Raw genomic sequence first — 21,840 nt, 5'->3', positions numbered from 1 at the left:
TCCAACCCCCGTCTCCGGGCGTTATGGTTCAAACATCTCAGCCTGATGACTCTATCCATCTCTACATACATTCAGTCTGAAACTGCCGTCCTAGAATTCGTTTGTGCCACTTCAAAATTAGAGACGTTGTACAAGACAAATTCATCAGCGATTTGGATCGCCTCCTAACCAATCAAAGTTGATAATATCATCATGTAGGCCGGGCTCTGGTCCCAACCCGTCGCTTTCTAGGACCAATCAGAATGTGTTTTTGCGTTCTAGATATCGTGGGAGAGGTAGGCAAATCCAGACTGATGGTGGGAAACAAACGCCAGTTGACCAGAGCGATGTGGATAGTTAGCCACTAGACAGGCAGGAGAACATCAGCCCGGATTCCACAACACCGGTGCAACAATCTCATCAATCCACTTATATCATAGAAATAAGCTTCCTCTCTCAGTTTTTGCGTCACGTGTAGCCTCATGAGTCTGGATTTGGATTTGTCTACCTCTCCCACGATTTCTAGAACGCAAAAACATTCTGACCATCTGGGGTGGCATGTAGGTAGGCTAGTGGTTAGAGCGTTGGGCCGGTAACCGAAAGGTTGCAAGATCGAATCCCTGAGCTGACAAGGTAAAAATCTGTCGTTCTGCCCCCTGAACAAGGCATTTAACCCCACTGTTCCCCGGTAGGCTGTCATTGTAAATAAGAATTTGTTCTTAACTGACTTGTCGAGTTAAATAATGGAAAAATAAATGATGCGCACATCTCAAGGGACTTTCTCCGCACCATTGTGACTTCATTGTGACTATAGAGGATATCATAAATCAAATGCTTTGTTATTAGGCAGGTCACAGCCAGTAGGAGAAGCCCGGATGCAAATATGGCCAACCTTTTTATTTGTGGTAGCAACAAGACCTAGCTAGTGTCAACAAGTTCATTGTGTATAGGCCTTAGACTTGTGCTATTGACAGTCTTTCTGCTGCAGGCAAGATGTGGAAATGACCATTTTTAGTTACAGTATTAATTCCAATGTTAACTGAGACATACTCCCTCCCTCCTTGTCCCTTTAGGCAACTTCCTTTAAAGATCACAGATGTATGTTTGTGGTTACTGGTCTGGTCTACGCTGTATACAGTCTGGGCTTTATGGTTACTGGTTAGCTTTGTGGTTACTGGTTAGCTTTGTGGTTACTGGTTAGCTTTGTGGTTACTGGTTAGCTTTGTGGTTACTGGTTAGCTTTGTGGTTACTGGTTAGCTTTGTGGTTACTGGTCTGGGCTACGCTCTATACAGTCTGGTCTACGCTGTATACAGTCTGGTCTACGCTGTATACAGTCTGGGCTACGCTGTATACAGTCTGGGCTACGCTGTCTGCTGTCTCTATACAGTCTGGGCTACGCTGTCTGCTGTCTCTATACAGTCTGGGCTACGCTGTCTGCTGTCCTCTATACAGTCTGGCCTACGCTGTCTGCTGTCTCTATACAGTCTGGGCTACGTTGTCTGTTTTTCTGTATACAGTCTGGGCTACGCTGCAGCATAAATACTGGAGGCTGAGACAGGAGGTGTCAGGAGACACTGTGGCCCCATCCGATGATACCCCCGGACAGGGCCAAACAGGCAGGATATAACCCCACCCACTTTGCCAAAGCACAGCCCCCGCACCACTAGAGGGATATCTTCAACCACCAACTTACCATCCTGAGACAAGGCCGAGTATAGCCCACAAAGATCTCCCCCACGGCACAACCCAAGGGGGGGCGCCAACCCGGACAGGAAGATCACGTCAGTGACTCAACCCACTCAAGTGACCCTCCCAGGGACGGCATGAAAGAGCACCAGTAAGCCAGTGACTCAGCCCCTGTAATAGGGTTAGAGGCAGAGAATCCCAGTGGAGAGAGGGGAATCGGCCAGGCAGAGACAGCAAGGCCGGTTCGTTGCTCCAGAGCCTTTCCGTTCACCTTCACACTCCTGGGCCAGACTACACTCAATCATAGGACCTACTGAAGAGATGAGTCTTCAATAAAGACTTAAAGGTTGAGACCGAGTCTGCGTCTCTCACATGGGTAGGCAGACCGTTCCATAAAAATGGAGATCTATAGGAGAAAGCCCTGCCTCCAGCTGTTTGCTTAGAAATTCTAGGGACAATTAGGAGGCCTGCGTCTTGTGACCGTAGCGTACGTATTGGTATGTACGGCAGGACCAACTCGGAAAGATAGGTAGGAGCAAGCCCATGTAATGCTTTGTAGGTTAACAGTAAAATCTTGAAATCAGCCCTTGCCTTAACAGGAAGCCAGTGTAGGGAGGCTAGTAATATGATCAAAGCTGATTAAACCAGTGTAGGGAGGCTAGTAATATGATCAAAGCTGATTAAACCAGTGTAGGGAGGCTAGTAATATGATCAAAGCTGATTAAACCAGTGTAGGGAGGCTAGTAATATGATCAAAGCTGATTAAACCAGTGTAGGGAGGCTAGTAATATGATCAAAGCTGATTAAACCAGTGTAGGGAGGCTAGTAATATGATCCAAGCTGATTAAACCAGTGTAGGGAGGCTAGTAATATGATCAAAGCTGATTAAACCAGTGTATGGAGGCTAGTAATATGATCCAAGCTGATTAAACCAGTGTAGGGAGGCTAGTAATATGATCAAAGCTGATTAAACCAGTGTAGGGAGGCTAGTAATATGATCAAAGCTGATTAAACCAGTGTAGGGAGGCTAGTAATATGATCAAAGCTGATTAAACCAGTGTAGGGAATGCATTTACATGGACATAAGAACAAATTCTTATTTACAATGACGGCCTGCCCCCGGCCAAACCCGGACGACGCTGGGCCAATTGAGCGCCGCCCTATGGGACTCCCAATCACGGCCCGGTTGTGATACAGCCTGGATTCGAACCACGCCTCTAGCACTGAGACGCAGTGTCTTAGACCCCTGCGCCTACTCGGTAGCCCCTGAGGTTCTGGGCTCGTGGTTCATATAGCCTGGACCAGTCATTATACTGAGGCTGTTTTTCCATCGTCACTATTACCTCAGACAGTCACTGATTAGCAGCCCACTCTACTACTCTGAGCCCTTATCACAGGAAAACACCTCGAGTCCCCTTTGTTGCACGATAAACAATACACACCTATTACTGTCTATGTAAATGCATTGCTGCAGGCTGTAAGTAATGTGGCACAGACATGCCAAGTGTTTCTAATACACCCGGCCTCCCCTTGGCCCGGCCTCCCCTTGGCCCGGCCTCCCCTTGGCCCGGCCTCCTCTTGGCCCAATGCTGAACAGTTGCAGTGTGAAGAGAAACATACCAAAGGCAAGAGAGGTTTTTTTTCTCCACTTGGAATTACCACTAGCTGTCACTGAGAGCCTCTCAACAAAATACAGTCCTCAATGAAACGTGTTATTTGCACCCTGTTCCAAAAATGATACCCCACTCAAAAGATCATCACTATGGTTCTAGTGTAGGACATGGACTCTCTAGAGGTGGCCATCCCTAAAGGTTCACCAGATGGATAATACAACGTGTAGGACTAGTTTGCAACTGCTCTTTCAACTGTAGATCGTCCTGGAGACAGGCTCCCTAGAAGGCTCCGTAGCTATGGAAACACTCAAAAAGCCGGGCTAGGCGGTGATGATGGTGTCGCATGCACAGCCGGGACCTTTATCTGATTCATGTTGAGGAGACACACACACACACACACGGCTCACCTGAGGAGGGAGAGAGAGAGAGACGAGAGAGGGGAAGAGACGTTCAATAGCAGGAAACCAGAGCATAATTTTTTTTTAAATTGAAGCAGTAAACAGGATACAGAATTGTTTCATCTTGTACATCAAACATTAATCACTTAAATTCTGTTCAATATTGGGAAAGTACTACATTTCCCAGAATGCATTAGTCTAACCCTCAGGTTTAAATGTGTCATTTAGCAGACGCTCTTACCCAGAGACTTAAAACCAACGTAAGTGCATACTTTTTCGTACTGGTCCCCTGTGGGAATCGAACCCACAACCCTGGCGTTGCAAGCACTGTGCTCTACCAACTGAGACACACGGACTAAGTTGACCATAAATCCTTCAAAAAGAAGCCAAACGAACAAATGAAATGGTTGGTGGAAATATAATTGCCTATTCTAAGCATTAAGTTTAAAAGCGTAAGCCTATATGAACATTGGTCTCTGGAAGTGTGACCTGTCATATTCAAAGAAACTCATGTTCTATGACTGAGTGGAATTGCAGTGCAATTTAAATTTTACTTCCTGTCAATCAAATGAAAATTCTACATCCTGTTGGGGGTGGCCAATTCAATTTGAATTTCAACTCATGTTGGGAGTCAATTTCAAAGTTCTCAATTGAGCCCAACCCAAGGGGCGGCAGGTAGCCTAGTGGTTAGAGTGTTGTGCCAGTAACCGAAAGGTTGCTAGATCGAATCCCCTGAGCTGACAAAAATCTGTCGTTCTGCCCCTGAACAAGGCCCACTGTTCCTAGGTCGTCATTGTAAAATAATTGAACTGACTTGCCTAGGTGCCATAAAGCTGTTGTACCCTGCAGATTGTTTCCACCCTTGGCCTTCCCTCAATTTCTGAGATCTAGTTTCAAACTCATTAGAGTCACACCGTCCTCCACTTACCCTCGCCTTGTGCCCTTGGGGGGGAATCCCTGCGACCATCTTTGTCGTCGGTCCAAATGGTTAGCCGAACAAGGGAAGTTGGCAACGTAAGCCCCTCGGCCCTCGTTTTTGATCGAGTTTGTGAGTGTACAATTATGTTCACTTCGGGGCCTGAAACGCCACATAATTCAATTCGCGATGATTGTACATCCGCTAAGAAAAGTCAGCCAAAACTTAAAACCAACGTTAATATTGAGAAGTAATTGTAAGTAAAAAAGAAATGTAAATAAGTTAGAAATTGTGCTATTAATGCAGATGACGGCTCAAACGCATATTATGAAAGTAAGATGTTTTTTTGTTTAGTTTTTGGAAACATTATTTTGCTTACAGATTTCCTTGATATCACACTTATACATTGTAATATTCGATTTTACCGGATATAGTCGGATGGCTAATTTTCGATGTCTGCGGATGCGTTGTCTTCGAGGCCAAGATATGAAATGGATCATAATTGACTGTGGAGCATATAAATCACAAACAACAGATAGCGGTGGTTCCATGACGACTGAAAACACAATGGTGGAACAAACGAGTGGCACATTTCCAGCCAAGAGCGGTCCATTTTAAAATGAATTCATTCTTCCCTTGCCCTGCAAGTGTCAACTCGTCAGACGTCATTAGAAGTGTCCACTTCATTTGAGGTTTGAGGGGGAGAGGGTGTGTCTTTTTAAGTGTTTGGAATGCAGCCCTAGTCTACTGGTAACTAGTGAGTGAGTCTACCCTCATCCTTCCCTACCACAACACTGTGTTAAAGGAGGTGCTGTGTTTACATCATATAGGTTAGCCCTGCCTAGACTGTGTGTGTGTACACTACCAGTACCAACATATGACATCATTATTCGGTGTAGTCCTGGAGGAAACAGCAGCCGGTGACTCACTGATGTGGGAAATGTATAATAATACTGACCTAATGTTCCCTCCTCTTCCTCCAGTCAGATAATACTGACCTAATGTTCCCTCCTCTTCCTCCAGTCAGATAATACTGCCCTAATGTTCCCTCCTCCTCCTCTTCCTCCAGTCAGATAATACTGCCCTAATGTTCCCTCCTCCTCTTCCTCTAGTCAGATAATACTGACCTAATGTTCCCTCCTCCTCTTCCTCCAGTCAGATAATACTGACCTAATGTTCCCTCCTCCTCTTCCTCCAGTCAGATAATACTGACCTAATGTTCCCTCCTCCTCCTCTTCCTCCAGTCAGATAATACTGACCTAATGTTCCCTCTTCCTCCAGTCAGATAATACTGACCTAATGTTCCCTCCTCCTCTTCCTATAGTCAGATAATACTGACCTAATGTTCCCTCTTCCTCTTCCTCCAGTCAGATAATACTGACCTAATGTTCCCTCTTCCTCTAGTCAGATAATACTGACCTAATGTTCCCTCCTCCTCTTCCTCCAGTCAGATAATACTGACCTAATGATCCCTCCTCCTCCTCCTCTTCCTCCAGTCAGATAATACTGACCTAATGTTCCCTCCTCCTCCTCCTCCTCCTCCAGTCAGATAATACTGACCTAATGTTCCCTCCTCCTCCTCCTCTTCCTCCAGTCAGATAATACTGACCTAATGTTTCCTCCTCCTCTAGTCAGATAATACTGACCTAATGTTCCCTCCTCCTCCTCTTCCTCCAGTCAGTTAATACTGACCTAATGTTCCCTCCTCCTCCTCCTCTACCTCCAGTCAGTTAACACTGACCTAATGTTCCCTCCTCCTCCTCCTCTTCCTCCAGTCAGATAATACTGACCTAATGTTCCCTCCTCCTCCTCTACCTCCAGTCAGATAATACTGACCTAATGTTCCATCCTCCTCCTCTTCCTCCAGTCAGATAATACTGACCTAATGTTCCCTCCTCCTCCTCTTCCTCCAGTCAGATAATACTGACCTAATGTTCCCTCCTCCTCTTCCTCTACCTCCAGTCAGATAATACTGACCTAATGTTCCCTCCTCCTCCTCCTCTACCTCTAGTCAGTTAATACTGACCTAATGTTCCCTCCTCCTCCTCTTCCTCCAGTCAGTTAATACTGACCTAATGTTCCCTCCTCCTCTTCCTCCAGTCAGTTAATACTGACCTAATGTTCCCTCCTCCTCCTCTTCCTCCAGTCAGTTAATACTGACCTAATGTTCCCTCCTCCTCCTCTTCCTCCAGTCAGTTAATACTGACCTAATGTTCCCTCCTCCTCCTCTTCCTCCAGTCAGATAATACTGACCTAATGTTCCCTCCTCCTCCTCTTCCTCCAGTCAGATAATACTGACCCAGCCTTCTGCCCGGGTGTCACGTGAGGTTGTGTGTGCCGCACTTTAACCCTTCCCCCTAACACTATGGGCCCCACCCACTGGCCTTTAGTCACTGATCTAGGACCAGTTACCCTCCCCATAGCCTAACCTGAACCACTATGGAGGATTATTAAAAACTGAGCCTAGATCAGTCGGAGTCTAGGACTGCTGGCTCTGGCTCCACCTCTGGTTAATCCCACAGGGCTGTCGAAGGAAATGAGCAGATTATCCTTAACCAGCGGTATGTCCTGCTGCGTGGGTGCCTTACTGCCTGCCTTACTGCCTGCCTCTTGGGGTTATTTTTGTGCAGTGGTCCTGTCAGAGCAGGCAGACAAGGTGAGGCTGTGAATAGCCTGATAATAACCCAGAGGGAGAGGGTCATGGAGTCTGGACTGCCACTAGAATAACCCAGAGGGAGAGGGTCATGGAGTCTGGACTTCCACTAGAATAACCCAGAGGGTGAGGGTCAAGGAGTCTGGACTTCCACTAGAATAACCCAGAGGGTCAAGGAGTCTGGACTGCCAGTAGAATAACCCAGAGGGTCAAGGAGTCTGGACTGTCAGTAGAATAACCCAGAGGGTCATGGAGTCTGGACTGCCACTAGAATAACCCAGAGGGAGAGGGTCATGGAGTCTGGACTTCCACTAGAATAACCCAGAGGGTGAGGGTCAAAGAGTCTGGACTGCCAGTAGAATAACCCAGAGGGTCAAGGAGTCTGGACTGCCACTAAAATAACCCAGAGGGTCATGGAGTCTGGACTGCCACTAGAATAACCCAGAGGGTCAAGGAGTCTGGACTGCCACTAGAATAACCCAGAGGGTCAAGGAGTCTGGACTGCCACTAGAATAACCCAGAGGGTCAAGGAGTCTGGACTGCCACTAGAATAACCCAGAGGGAGAGGGTCATGGAGTCTGGACTGCCACTAGAATAACCCAGAGGGTCAAGGAGTCTGGACTGCCAGTAGAATAACCCAGAGGGTCAAGGAGTCTGGACTGCCACTAAAATTACCCAGAGGGTCATGGAGTCTGGACTGCCAGTAGAATAACCCAGAGGGTCAAGGAGTCTGGACTGCCACTAGAATAACCCAGAGGGTCATGGAGTCTGGACTGCCACTAGAATAACCCAGAGGGTGAGGGTGAAGGAGTCTGGACTGCCACTAAAATAACCCAGAGGGTCAAGGAGTCTGGACTGCCACTAAAATAACCCAGAGGGTGAAGGAGTCTGGACTGCCACTAAAATAACCCAGAGGGTGAAGGAGTCTGGACTGCCACTAAAATAACCCAGAGGGAGAGGGTCATGGAGTCTGGACTGCCACTAGAATAACCCAGAGGGTCAAGGAGTCTGGCCTGCCACTAGAATAACCCAGAGGGTCAAGGAGTCTGGACTGCCACTAGAATAACCCAGAGGGAGAGGGTCATGGAGTCTGGACTGCCACTAGAATAACCCAGAGGGTCATGGAGTCTGGACTGTCAGTAGAATAACCCAGAGGGTCAAGGAGTCTGGACTGCCACTAGAATAACCCAGAGGGTCATTTATTTTGCAAATCTATTAAAAAATAAAGTATTCAAACCCTTTGTTATGAGACTTGAAATTGAGCTCAGGTGAATCCTGTTTCCATTGATCATCCTTTAAATGTTTCTACAACTTGATTGGAGTCCACCTGTGGTAAATTCAATTGATTGGACATGATTTGGAAAGGCACACACATGTCTATATAAGGTCCCATAGTTGACAGTGCATGTCAGAGCAACGGTTTAAAAAAAAATGTCTGCCGCATTGAAGGTCCCCAAGAACACAGTGGCCTCCATCATTCTTAAATGGAATAAGTTTCGAACCTCCAAGACTCTTCCTTTTTTAAAAATTAATTAGCAAACCTCTCTTCCTTCTATCCCCCTCTCCCTCCTCTTCCCCTCTCTCTCTCATCCCTCTCTCTCTCCCTCCTCTTCCCCCCTCTCTCTCTCATCCCTCTCTCTCTCCCTTCTCTTCCCCCCTCTCTCTCTCATGTCTCTTTTCTCCCCCCTCTCCCTTCTCTCTCCTCCTCTCTAAGACTGGTGAGGCTGTGAGCGAACAAGGGAGTGTGTGTGAGAGAGACTGAAAGAGAGAGACAGAGGCAGTGGTCGTCATGGCAGCTGAGGCGCAGAGACAGCGTTCTCTGTCTACGTCAGGAGACTCGCTCTACCTGGTCCTGGGGATCGACAAGAACGCCACGCCGGAGGACATCAAGAAGTCCTACAGGTAACAATATACACCACCACACCAGGACACGACACACTATTAGTAGACAACACCTTAACTCTACCTGGTCCTGGGGGTCGACAAGAACGCCACGCCAGAGGACATCAAGAAGTCCTACAGGTAACAATATACACCACTACACCAGGACACGTCTACTAATAGTGTGTCAACACCTTAACTCTACCTGGTCCTGGGGGTCGACGAGAACGCCACGCCGGAGGACATCAAGAAGTCCTACAGGGCAGATGTACTACATATTTAATTTTTTATTTTACCCCTTTTTCTCCCCAATTTTATGGTATCCATTTTGGTAGTTAGTCTTGTCTCATCGCTGCAATTCCCGTACGTACTGGGGAGAGGCGAAGGTCGAGAGCCGTGCGTCCTCCGAAACACGACCCAACCGAGCCGCACTGCTTCTTGACACAACGCCCGCTTAACCCAGATGCCAGCCGCACCAATGTGTCGGAGGAAACACCGTACACCTTGAACCGTGTCAGCGTGCACTGTGCCCGGCCCGCCACAGGAGTCGCTAGTGCGCGATGGGACAAGGGCATCCCTGCCGGCCAAACCCTCCCCTAACCTGGACGATGCTGGGTCAATTGTGCGCCGCCCCATGGGTCTCCTGGTCGTGGCTGGCTGCGACAGAGCCTGGACTCTAACCCAGAATCTCTAGTGGCACAGCTAGCACTGCAATGCAGTGTCTTAGATCACTGCACCACTCGGGAGGCCCCTACATATTACAGTGTAATACATACAGTGCATTCGGAAAGTATTCAGACCCCTTGACTTTTTCCACATTTTGTTACGTTACAGCTTTATTCTAAAATGTATTAAATAAATGTTTTTCCTCCGCAATCTACACACCCATAATGACAAAGCGAAAACAGGTTTTTAGAAATTTTTGCACATTTATTAAAAATAAAAAAACAGAAATACCTTATTTACATAAGTATTCAGACCCTTTGCTATGAGACTTGAAATTGAGCTCAGGTGCATCCAGTTTCCATTGATCATCCTTGAGATGTTTCTACAAATAGATTAGAGTCCACCTGTGGTAAATTCAATTGATTGGACGTGATTTGAAAAGGCACACACCTGTCTATATAAGGTCACACAGTTGACAGTGCATGTCAGATCAAAAACCAAGCCATGATGTCAAAGGAATTGTCCATAGAGCTCCGAGACAGGATTGTGTCGAGGCACAGATCTGGGGAAGGGTACCAAAACATTTCTCCAGCAATGAAGGTCCGTCCCCAAGAACACAGTGGCATCATTCTTCTTAAATGGAAGAAGTTTGGAACCACAAAGACTCTTCCTAGAGCTGTCCGCCCGAACAACCGGGGGAGAAGGGCCTTGGTCAGGGAGGTGACCAAGAACCCGATGGTCACTCTGACAGAGCTCCTGAGTTCCTCTGTGGAGATGGTTGTCCTTCTGGAAGGTTCTCCCATCTCTGTAGCACTCCACCAATCAGGCCAATATGGGAGAGTGGCCAGACGGAAGACACTCGTCAGTAAAAGGCAGATGACAGCCCACTTGGAGTTTGCCAAAAGGCACGTAAAGGATTCTCAGACCATGAGAAACAAGATTCTCTGTTTCAAGATGGAACTCTTTGGCTTGAATGCCAAGCTTCACGTCTGTGCATCATGCTGTGGGGATGTTTTTCGGCATCAGGGACTGCGAGACTAGTCAGGATCGAGGCAAAGATGAACAGAGCAAAGTACAGCAAGATCCTTGAGGAAAAACTGCTGCAGAGCGCTCAGGACCTCAGACAGGGGTGAAGGTTCACCTTCCAACAGGACAACGACCCAAAGCCAAGACAACGCAGGAGTGGCTTCGGTACAAGTCTCTGAATGTCCTTCAGTGGCCCCGCCAGAGCCCGGACTTGAACCCGATCAAACATCTCTGGAGACACCTGAAAATAACTGTGCAGCAACGCTCCCCATCCAACCTGACAGAGCTTGAGAGGATCTGCAGAGAAGAATGGGAGAAACTCCCCAAATACAGGTGTGCCAAGCTTGTAACGTCATACCCAAGAAGACTAGAGGCTGTAATCGCTGCCAAAGATGCTTCAACAAAGTACTGAGTAAAGAGTCTGAATACCTATGTAAATGTGATATTTCACATTTATATATATATAACAAAAAAATGTATGGGGTGTTGTGTGTAGATTGAATTTTTTTAAATACATTTTAGAATAAGGCTGTAACGTAACAATGTGTAAAAAGTTGAGGGGTCCGAAGGCACTGTATTACTGTGTGGTACATATTAGTGTACTGCATAGTACAGTAGAATACGCCTGTCTCCTCTGTCCAGGCAAAAGCCAGCCTAATAATGAGCTCCTTCCACCATGTTGTCCAACCACTTCACATTTCTCCATCGGTGGAAGTAATGAGGAGGAAGCCAGGCCAGATTTTTAAGTCATTGATATAGAGCCTCTCTCTTCCTCTTGGGTGTCATGTCAGCTGTAATGGAGCCAGTTGTCGACACTAAATCACACTCCTGAATCCCACCAGGCAGAACCTCAACGGTGGCAGTCATAAAGTAATTGTCTGACTAATGTAGCAGACTGGGTTTGTGGTCTAGAAGCTAATTTGATGTAGACAATGCAACCATGAGGAGGGAGGGAGTGACTTCCTGTTATCACTGTTCACTATGAGACACAGTCCACTAGACTTCCTGTTATCACAGTCCACTAGACTTCCTGTTATCACTGTTCACTATGAGACACAGTCCACTAGACTTCCTGTTATCACTGTCCACTAGACTTCCTGTTATCACTGTTCACTATGAGACACAGTCCACTAGACTTCCTGTTATCACTGTTCACTATGAGACACAGTCCACTAGACTTCCTGTTATCACTGTCCACTAGACTTCCTGTTATCACTGTTCACTATGAGACACAGTCCACTAGACTTCCTGTTATCACTGTTCACTATGAGACACAGTCCACTAGACTTCCTGTTATCACTGTTCACTATGAGACACAGTCCACTAGACTTCCTGTTATCACAGTCCACTAGACTTCCTGTTATCACTGTTCACTATGAGACACAGTCCACTAGACTTCCTGTTATCACAGTCCACTAGACTTCCTGTTATCACTGTTCACTATGAGACACAGTCCACTAGACTTCCTGTTATCACAGTCCACTAGACTTCCTGTTATCACAGTCCACTAGACTTCCTGTTATCACAGTCCACTAGACTTCCTGTTATCACAGTCCACTAGACTTCCTGTTATCACTGTTCACTATGAGACACAGTCCACTAGACTTCCTGTTATCACAGTCCACTAGACTTCCTGTTATCACTGTCCACTATGAGACACAGTCCACTAGACTTCCTGTTATCACTGTCCACTATGAGACACAGTCCACTAGACTTCCTGTTATCACTGTCCACTAGACTTCCTGTTATCACTGTTCACTATGAGACACAGTCCACTAGACTTCCTGTTATCACTGTCCACTATGAGACACAGTCCACTAGACTTCCTGTTATCACTGTCCACTATGAGACACAGTCCACTAGACTTCCTGTTATCACTGTCCACTATGAGACAGTCCACTAGACTTCCTGTTATCACTGTCCACTAGACTTCCTGTTATCACTGTCCACTATGAGACAGTCCACTAGACTTCCTGTTATCACTGTCCACTATGAGACACAGTCCACTAGACTTCCTGTTATCACTGTCCACTATGAGACACAGTCCACTAGACTTCCTGTTATCACTGTTCACTATGAGACACAGTCCACTAGACTTCCTGTTATCACTGTCCACTATGAGACAGTCCACTAGACTTCCTGTTATCACTGTCCACTATGAGACACAGTCCACTAGACTTCCTGTTATCACTGTTCACTATGAGACACAGTCCACTAGACTTCCTGTTATCACTGTCCACTATGAGACACAGTCCACTAGACTTCCTGTAATCACTGTCCACTATGAGACACAGTCCACTAGACTTCCTGTTATCACTGTCCACTATGAGACACAGTCCACTAGACTTCCTGTTATCACAGTCCACTAGACTTCCTGTTATCACTGTCCACTATGAGACAGTCCACTAGACTTCCTGTTATCACTGTCCACTATGAGACAGTCCACTAGACTTCCTGTTATCACTGTCCACTATGAGACAGTCCACTAGACTTCCTGTTATCACTGTCCACTATGAGACACAGTCCACTAGACTTCCTGTTATCACAGTCCACTAGACTTCCTGTTATCACTGTCCACTATGAGACACAGTCCACTAGACTTCCTGTTATCACTGTCCACTATGAGACACAGTCCACTAGACTTCCTGTTATCACTGTCCACTATGAGACACAGTCCACTAGACTTCCTGTTATCACAGTCCACTAGACTTCCTGTTATCACTGTCCACTATGAGACACAGTCCACTAGACTTCCTGTTATCACTGTCCACTAGAGGGCAACAGAGATGTGCATGAGGGCTGAACATTGAAACAGGGGACAGAAGTGATTGTTTTGCGTTTGACTTTGGCTGAAACACGCTAAATTCTATGCATTTCATCATTCTGTCATTGTCTCTCTCATAACCACACCTGTTCTCTGTCCAATCAGGAAACTGGCCCTGAAGTTCCACCCAGACAAGAACCCAGACAACCCCGAGGCTGCTGATAAGTTTAAGGAAATCAACAACGCCCACTCCATCCTGAACGACTGTACCAAGAGGAACATCTATGATAAGTACGGATCCCTGGGACTGTACGTGGCCGAGCAGTTTGGAGAGGAGAACGTCAACACCTACTTTGTCCTCTCCTCCTGGTGGGCCAAGGTAAGACAACGTCTCGTCCTCCTGGTGGGCCAGGGTAAGACAACGTCTCGTCCTCCTGGTGGGGCCGAGGTAAGACAACGTCTCGTCCTCCTGGTGGGCCAGGGTAAGACAACGTCTCGTCCTCCTGGTGGGGCCGGGGTAAGACAACGTCTCGTCCTCCTGGTGGGGCCGGGGTAAGACAACGTCTCGTCCTCCTGGTGGGGCCGGGGTAAGACAACGTCTCGTCCTCCTGGTGGGGCCGGGGTAAGACAACGTCTCGTCCTCCTGGTGGGGCCGGGGTAAGACAACGTCTCGTCCTCCTGGTGGGGCCGGGGTAAGACAACGTCTCGTCCTCCTGGTGGGGCCGGGGTAAGACAACGTCTCGTCCTCCTGGTGGGGCCGGGGTAAGACAACGTCTCGTCCTGCTGGTGGGGCCGGGGTAAGACAACGTCTCGTCCTCCTGGTGGGGCCGGGGTAAGACAACGTCTCGTCCTCCTGGTGGGGCCGGGGTAAGACAACGTCTCGTCCTCCTGGTGGGGCCGGGGTAAGACAACGTCTCGTCCTCCTGGTGGGGCCGGGGTAAGACAACGTCTCGTCCTCCTGGTGGGGCCGGGGTAAGACAACGTCTCGTCCTCCTGGTGGGGCCGGGGTAAGACAACGTCTCGTCCTCCTGGTGGGGCCGGGGTAAGACAACGTCTCGTCCTCCTGGTGGGGCCGGGGTAAGACAACGTCTCGTCCTCCTGGTGGGGCCGGGGTAAGACAACGTCTCGTCCTCCTGGTGGGGCCGGGGTAAGACAACGTCTCGTCCTCCTGGTGGGGCCGGGGTAAGACAACGTCTCGTCCTCCTGGTGGGGCCGGGGTAAGACAACGTCTCGTCCTCCTGGTGGGGCCGGGGTAAGACAACGTCTCGTCCTCCTGGTGGGGCCGGGGTAAGACAACGTCTCGTCCTCCTGGTGGGGCCGGGGTAAGACAACGTCTCGTCCTCCTGGTGGGGCCGGGGTAAGACAACGTCTCGTCCTGCTGGTGGGGCCGGGGTAAGACAACGTCTCGTCCTCCTGGTGGGGCCGGGGTAAGACAACGTCTCGTCCTCCTGGTGGGGCCGGGGTAAGACAACGTCTCGTCCTCCTGGTGGGGCCGGGGTAAGACAACGTCTCGTCCTCCTGGTGGGGCCGGGGTAAGACAACGTCTCGTCCTCCTGGTGGGGCCGGGGTAAGACAACGTCTCGTCCTCCTGGTGGGGCCGGGGTAAGACAACGTCTCGTCCTCCTGGTGGGGCCGGGGTAAGACAACGTCTCGTCCTCCTGGTGGGGCCGGGGTAAGACAACGTCTCGTCCTCCTGGTGGGGCCGGGGTAAGACAACGTCTCGTCCTCCTGGTGGGGCCGGGGTAAGACAACGTCTCGTCCTCCTGGTGGGGCCGGGGTAAGACAACGTCTCGTCCTCCTGGTGGGGCCGGGGTAAGACAACGTCTCGTCCTCCTGGTGGGGCCGGGGTAAGACAACGTCTCGTCCTCCTGGTGGGGCCGGGGTAAGACAACGTCTCGTCCTCCTGGTGGGGCCGGGGTAAGACAACGTCTCGTCCTCCTGGTGGGGCCGGGGTAAGACAACGTCTCGTCCTCCTGGTGGGGCCGGGGTAAGACAACGTCTCGTCCTCCTGGTGGGGCCGGGGTAAGACAACGTCTCGTCCTCCTGGTGGGGCCGGGGTAAGACAACGTCTCGTCCTCCTGGTGGGGCCGGGGTAAGACAACGTCTCGTCCTCCTGGTGGGGCCGGGGTAAGACAACGTCTCGTCCTCCTGGTGGGGCCGGGGTAAGACAACGTCTCGTCCTCCTGGTGGGGCCGGGGTAAGACAACGTCTCGTCCTCCTGGTGGGGCCGGGGTAAGACAACGTCTCGTCCTCCTGGTGGGGCCGGGGTAAGACAACGTCTCGTCCTCCTGGTGGGGCCGGGGTAAGACAACGTCTCGTCCTCCTGGTGGGGCCGGGGTAAGACAACGTCTCGTCCTCCTGGTGGGGCCGGGGTAAGACAACGTCTCGCCCTCCTGGTGGGGCCGGGGTAAGACAACGTCTCGCCCTCCTGGTGGGGCCGGGGTAAGACAACGTCTCGCCCTCCTGGTGGGGCCGGGGTAAGACAACGTCTCGCCCTCCTGGTGGGGCCGGGGTAAGACAACGTCTCGCCCTCCTGGTGGGGCCGGGGTAAGACAACGTCTCGCCCTCCTGGTGGGGCCGGGGTAAGACAACGTCTCGCCCTCCTGGTGGGGCCGGGGTAAGACAACGTCTCGCCCTCCTGGTGGGGCCGGGGTAAGACAACGTCTCGCCCTCCTGGTGGGGCCGGGGTAAGACAACGTCTCGCCCTCCTGGTGGGGCCGGGGTAAGACAACGTCTCGCCCTCCTGGTGGGGCCGGGGTAAGACAACGTCTCGCCCTCCTGGTGGGGCCGGGGTAAGACAACGTCTCGCCCTCCTGGTGGGGCCGGGGTAAGACAACGTCTCGCCCTCCTGGTGGGGCCGGGGTAAGACAACGTCTCGCCCTCCTGGTGGGGCCGGGGTAAGACAACGTCTCGCCCTCCTGGTGGGGCCGGGGTAAGACAACGTCTCGCCCTCCTGGTGGGGCCGGGGTAAGACAACGTCTCGCCCTCCTGGTGGGGCCGGGGTAAGACAACGTCTCGCCCTCCTGGTGGGGCCGGGGTAAGACAACGTCTCGCCCTCCTGGTGGGGCCGGGGTAAGACAACGTCTCGCCCCCCTGGTGGGGCCGGGGTAAGACAACGTCTCGCCCCCCTGGTGGGGCCGGGGTAAGACAACGTCTCGCCCCCCTGGTGGGGCCGGGGTAAGACAACGTCTCGCCCCCCTGGTGGGGCCGGGGTAAGACAACGTCTCGCCCCCCTGGTGGGGCCGGGGTAAGACAACGTCTCGCCCCCCTGGTGGGGCCGGGGTAAGACAACGTCTCGCCCCCCTGGTGGGGCCGGGGTAAGACAACGTCTCGCCCCCCTGGTGGGGCCGGGGTAAGACAACGTCTCGCCCCCCTGGTGGGGCCGGGGTAAGACAACGTCTCGCCCCCCTGGTGGGGCCGGGGTAAGACAACGTCTCGCCCCCCTGGTGGGGGGGGGGGGGGGGGGGGGGGGGCGTTATGTGTGTGCCTCTATCAAGAAGATGGAATCAATGAGGGGGTCATCCGGGCTAGTGGCTAGTTAGACCTTCAGCTTAGATAGCCAAATGATACCCCAGTAAATGTAGTGATGGACGTGGGGGTGGTGATTAGTCCCCAGTAAATGTAGTGATGGACGCGGGATGGTGATTAGTCCCCGGTAAATGTAGTGATGGACGCGGGATGGTGATTAGTCCCCGGTAAATGTAGTGATGGACGCGGGGTGGTGATTAGTCCCCGGTAAATGTAGTGATGGACGTGGGGGTGGTGATTAGTCCCCGGTAAATGTAGTGATGGACGTGGGGGTGGTGATTAGTCCCCGGTAAATGTAGTGATGGACGTGGGGGTGGTGATTAGTCCCCGGTAAATGTAGTGATGGACGTGGGGGTGGTGATTAGTCCCCGGTAAATGTAGTGATGGACGCGGGGTGGTGATTAGTCCCCGGTAAATGTAGTGATGGACGTGGGGGTGGTGATTAGTCCCCGGTAAATGTAGTGATGGACGTGGGGGTGGTGATTAGTCCCCGGTAAATGTAGTGATGGACGTGGGGGTGGTGATTAGTCCCCGGTAAATGTAGTGATGGACGCGGGGTGGTGATTAGTCCCCGGTAAATGTAGTGATGGACGCGGGGTGGTGATTAGTCCCCGGTAAATGTAGTGATGGACGCGGGATGGTGATTAGTCCCCGGTAAATGTAGTGATGGACGTGGGGTGGTGATTAGTTCCCGGTAAATGTAGTGATGGACGTGGGGGTGGTGATTAGTCCCCGGTAAATGTAGTGATGGACGTGGGGGTGGTGATTAGTCCCCGGTAAATGTAGTGATGGACGTGGGGGTGGTGATTAGTCCCCGGTAAATGTAGTGATGGACGTGGGGTGGTGATTAGTCCCCGGTAAATGTAGTGATGGACGTGGGGTGGTGATTAGTTCCCGGTAAATTTCACCCCTCAAGATCAATTAAAAAAGTCACCAGTTTGTGTGTCTCACCTCTGACCCCTCCCTGACGGTCTCCTCTCTCTGCAGGGCCTGTTCATCTTCTGTGGCTTGGCGACTGGCTGCTACTTCTGCTGCTGTCTGTGCTGCTGCTGTAACTGCTGCTGTGGGAAGTGTAAACCGCGGCCGCCCGTGGATCAGGAACCAGAGTTCTACATCTCCCCTGAAGACCTGGAGGCGCAGATGCAGTCTGACGAGAGAGGTGAGGAGTTTAATCAATCAATCAATAGAACTAGTTTAATCAATCAATCTGTTTTAAGTAGAGTGGATTTTCACTTGGTTAAATGAAGGGAAGACCGATAAAGAGGATTTGATCCCAGGCAGGGAACTGTACATAAAAACAGTTTAACTGGTCAGTCCTCTGTGTCTGGTCATTATAACAGTTTAACTGGTCAGTCCTCTGTGTCTGGTCGTTATAACAGTTTAACTGGTCAGTCCTCTGTGTCTGGTCATTAGGACAGTTTAACTGGTCAGTCCTCTGTGTCTGGTCATTAGGACAGTTTAACTGGTCAGTCCTCTGTGTCTGGTCATTAGAACAGTTTAACTGGTCAGTCCTCTGTGTCTGGTCGTTAGAACAGTTTAACTGGTCAGTCCTCTGTGTCTGGTCATTAGGACAGTTTAACTGGTCAGTCCTCTGTGTCTGGTCATTAGGACAGTTTAACTGGTCAGTCCTCTGTGTCTGGTCATTAGGACAGTTTAACTGGTCAGTCCTCTGTGTCTGGTCATTATAACAGTTTAACTGGTCAGTCCAACCTGGTCATTATAACAGTTTAACTGGTCAGTCCTCTGTGTCTGGTCATTAGAACAGTTTAACTGGTCAGTCCTCTGTGTCTGGTCATTAGAACAGTTTAACTGGTCAGTCCTCTGTGTCTGGTCATTAGAACAGTTTAACTGGTCAGTCCTCTGTGTCTGGTCGTTAGAACAGTTTAACTGGTCAGTCCTCTGTGTCTGGTCGTTAGAACAGTTTAACTGGTCAGTCCTCTGTGTCTGGTCGTTAGAACAGTTTAACTGGTCAGTCCTCTGTGTCTGGTCGTTAGAACAGTTTAACTGGTCAGTCCTCTGTGTCTGGTCGTTAGAACAGTTTAACTGGTCAGTCCTCTGTGTCTGGTCGTTAGAACAGTTTAACTGGTCAGTCCTCTGTCTGGTCGTTAGAACAGTTTAACTGGTCAGTCCTCTGTGTCTGGTCGTTAGAACAGTTTAACTGGTCAGTCCTCTGTGTCTGGTCATTAGAACAGTTTAACTGGTCAGTCCTCTGTGTCTGGTCGTTAGAACAGTTTAACTGGTCAGTCCTCTGTGTCTGGTCGTTAGAACAGTTTAACTGGTCAGTCCAACCTGTGTCTGTGGGTATATGTGCCAACAGAAATTGTATTTTAATTCCATAATTTTGCATTTGTATTAGATGATTGCATTTGAATTTGTAATACAGAAATTGATTTATTGACTTAATAAATGTAATTTGTATTTTTAATATTTGAGACCGAATTGAGTAAATGTTGCAATGTTTTAAAATTCAATTTAATTGAATATTCAAATTGAATATTTATATATTCAATTTCAATATGGTAGATTGTATATTTTTCTTTTTCTTTTTACACACTCCCTTCCAACGTGGCCTGTGATCATCATAGAGGGGAACAGGAAGCACATCCATGTACCAGAGAGTCTTTGCTTTCAGAAATGGGGTCATAACAGTTTATAGCCAAAACAGTTCAAATGCTAGAGCCAAATTCATAGGAAGAAAATTAATTCAACATGTCAAAATTGGCTTCAGAGCCCGCCAGAAGCTTCTGTTTACCGCAGTGAGCTTTTAATTGTATCAAATCAAAATGTATTTGCCACGTGCGCCGAATACAACAAGTGTAGGTATACCTTACAATGAAATGCTTACTAATTGTATCTGTTCTCCTCTACTTTTCCTGGCTGGCAAAGTACCAGGATGTTGTTTCTGGTTTAGAATCTGAATTTAGAGAACTGAATTTGAAAATTGGAATCTGAATTTAGAGAACTGAATTTGAAAATTGGAATCTGAATTTAGAGAACTGAATTTGAAAATTGGAATCAATTTAGAGAACTGAATTTGAAAATTGGAATCTGAATTTAGAGAACTGAATTTGAAAATTGGAATCTGAATTTCATCTGAGAAGTTGAATATATGAAACTTTGATTAACTTGAAATTGTAGTTTGTAAACTCGATACACAGAATAAAAGCAACATCTACCGTATTGAAACTGAATATATAAAGTTCAATTTGAATATTCAAATGCAATGTACACTCAATTCAGTTGCAAACCATGAAATACAAGTTCAATTTATGAATTCAATGATTTTAAATTTGTGCATCACAAATAAAATAAAAAATCTTACATTTAAGTTCAATATCCTAATACAAATTCAAAAATGAGGCGATTCAAATAGAATTTAGTTTGGCACTGAAATCGCTCCGTATGGGTTGGTCATTAGAACAGTTGAACTCTGGTCAGCCCAACCTGGGCCTGTGGGTTGGTCATTAGAACAGTTGAACTCTGGTCAGCCCAACCTGGGCCTGTGGGTTGGTCATGTGGTTGAAGCTGCCACCAATCACACAGTTATTTAGATTTGTAACATCTGTGTTGTTCTCGCCCCCAGACGTTGGTGGTGACCCCATCATGATGCAGCCGTCTGGAACAGAAACCACCAGGCTGACGTCAGACAACCACTCCTCCTACCGGACCGACACCGGACACAACTAAACCCTCTGTACCCCTACCCTCTACACCGGATACAACTAAACTCACCTAAACCTACACTCTGTACCCCTACCCTCTACACCGGATACAACTAAACCACCTGTATCCCTACCTTCTACACCGGATACAACTAAACTCACCTGTACCCCTACCCTCTACACCGGATACAACTAAACTCACCTAAACCTACCCTCTGTACCCCTACCCTCTACACCGGATACAACTAAACCACCTGTATCCCTACCTTCTACACCGGATACAACTAAACTCACCTAAACCTACACTCTGTACCCCTACCTTCTACACCGGATACAACTAAACCACCTGTACCCCTACCCTCTACACCGGATACAACTAAACTCACCTGTACCCCTACCCTCTACACCGGATACAACTAAACCACCTGTACCCCTACCCTCTACACCGGATACAACTAAACTCACCTGTATCCCTACCCTCTACACCGGATACAACTAAACCCCATGTACCCCTACCTTCTACACCGGATACAACTAAACCACCTGTACCCCTACCCTCTACACCGGATACAACTAAACTCACCTGTACCCCTACCCTCTACACCGGATACAACTAAACCACCTGTACCCCTACCCTCTACACCGGATACAACTAAACCACCTGTACCCCTACCCTCTACACCGGATACAACTAAACTCACCTAAACCTACCCTCTACACCGGATACAACTAAACCACCTGTATCCCTACCCTCTACACCGGATACAACTAAACTCACCTGTACCCCTACCCTCTACACCGGATACAACTAAACTCACCTGTATCCCTACCTTCTACACCGGATACAACTAAACTCACCTGTACCCCTACCCTCTACACCGGATACAACTAAACTCACCTGTATCCTTACCTTCTACACCGGATACAACTAAACTCACCTGTACCCCTACCCTCTACACCGGATACAACTAAACTCACCTGTATCCCTACCCTCTACACCGGATACAACTAAACTCACCTGTACCCCTACCCTCTACACCGGATACAACTAAACTCACCTGTATCC

At 49.1% G+C, this 21,840-nt stretch overlaps 1 protein-coding gene across 1 annotated transcript; it reads left to right on the top strand.

Moving 5' to 3' along the window:
- Positions 1-9,036: 9,036 nt before the first annotated feature.
- LOC120058778 (dnaJ homolog subfamily C member 5-like) lies at positions 9,037-20,799 on the top strand. The gene is made up of 4 exons (XM_039007517.1): positions 9,037-9,149; positions 13,750-13,963; positions 18,100-18,271; positions 20,696-20,799. Exons 1-4 carry the CDS (start codon positions 9,037-9,039, stop codon positions 20,797-20,799), a joined length of 603 nt encoding a protein of 200 aa, XP_038863445.1.
- The last annotated feature ends 1,041 nt before the right edge of the window (positions 20,800-21,840 follow it).

This window comes from Salvelinus namaycush, chromosome 14 (genome assembly GCF_016432855.1).
Source record: "Salvelinus namaycush isolate Seneca chromosome 14, SaNama_1.0, whole genome shotgun sequence".
Lineage (NCBI taxonomy): Eukaryota > Metazoa > Chordata > Actinopteri > Salmoniformes > Salmonidae > Salvelinus > Salvelinus namaycush.
Note: the sequence above shows the minus strand (reverse complement) of the source record. Positions and strands in the feature narration are given on the sequence as shown.

Bases quoted from the DNA above. Each gene is read 5' to 3' on its own strand.
- LOC120058778 (XM_039007517.1), top strand. From the start codon at position 9,037: ATGGCAGCTGAGGCGCAGAGACAGCGTTCTCTGTCTACGTCAGGAGAC. The intron at 9,150-13,749 runs GTAACAATATAC...CTGTCCAATCAG, and splicing joins GACATCAAGAAGTCCTACAG to GAAACTGGCCCTGAAGTTCC. The intron at 13,964-18,099 runs GTAAGACAACGT...CTCTCTCTGCAG, and splicing joins TCTCCTCCTGGTGGGCCAAG to GGCCTGTTCATCTTCTGTGG.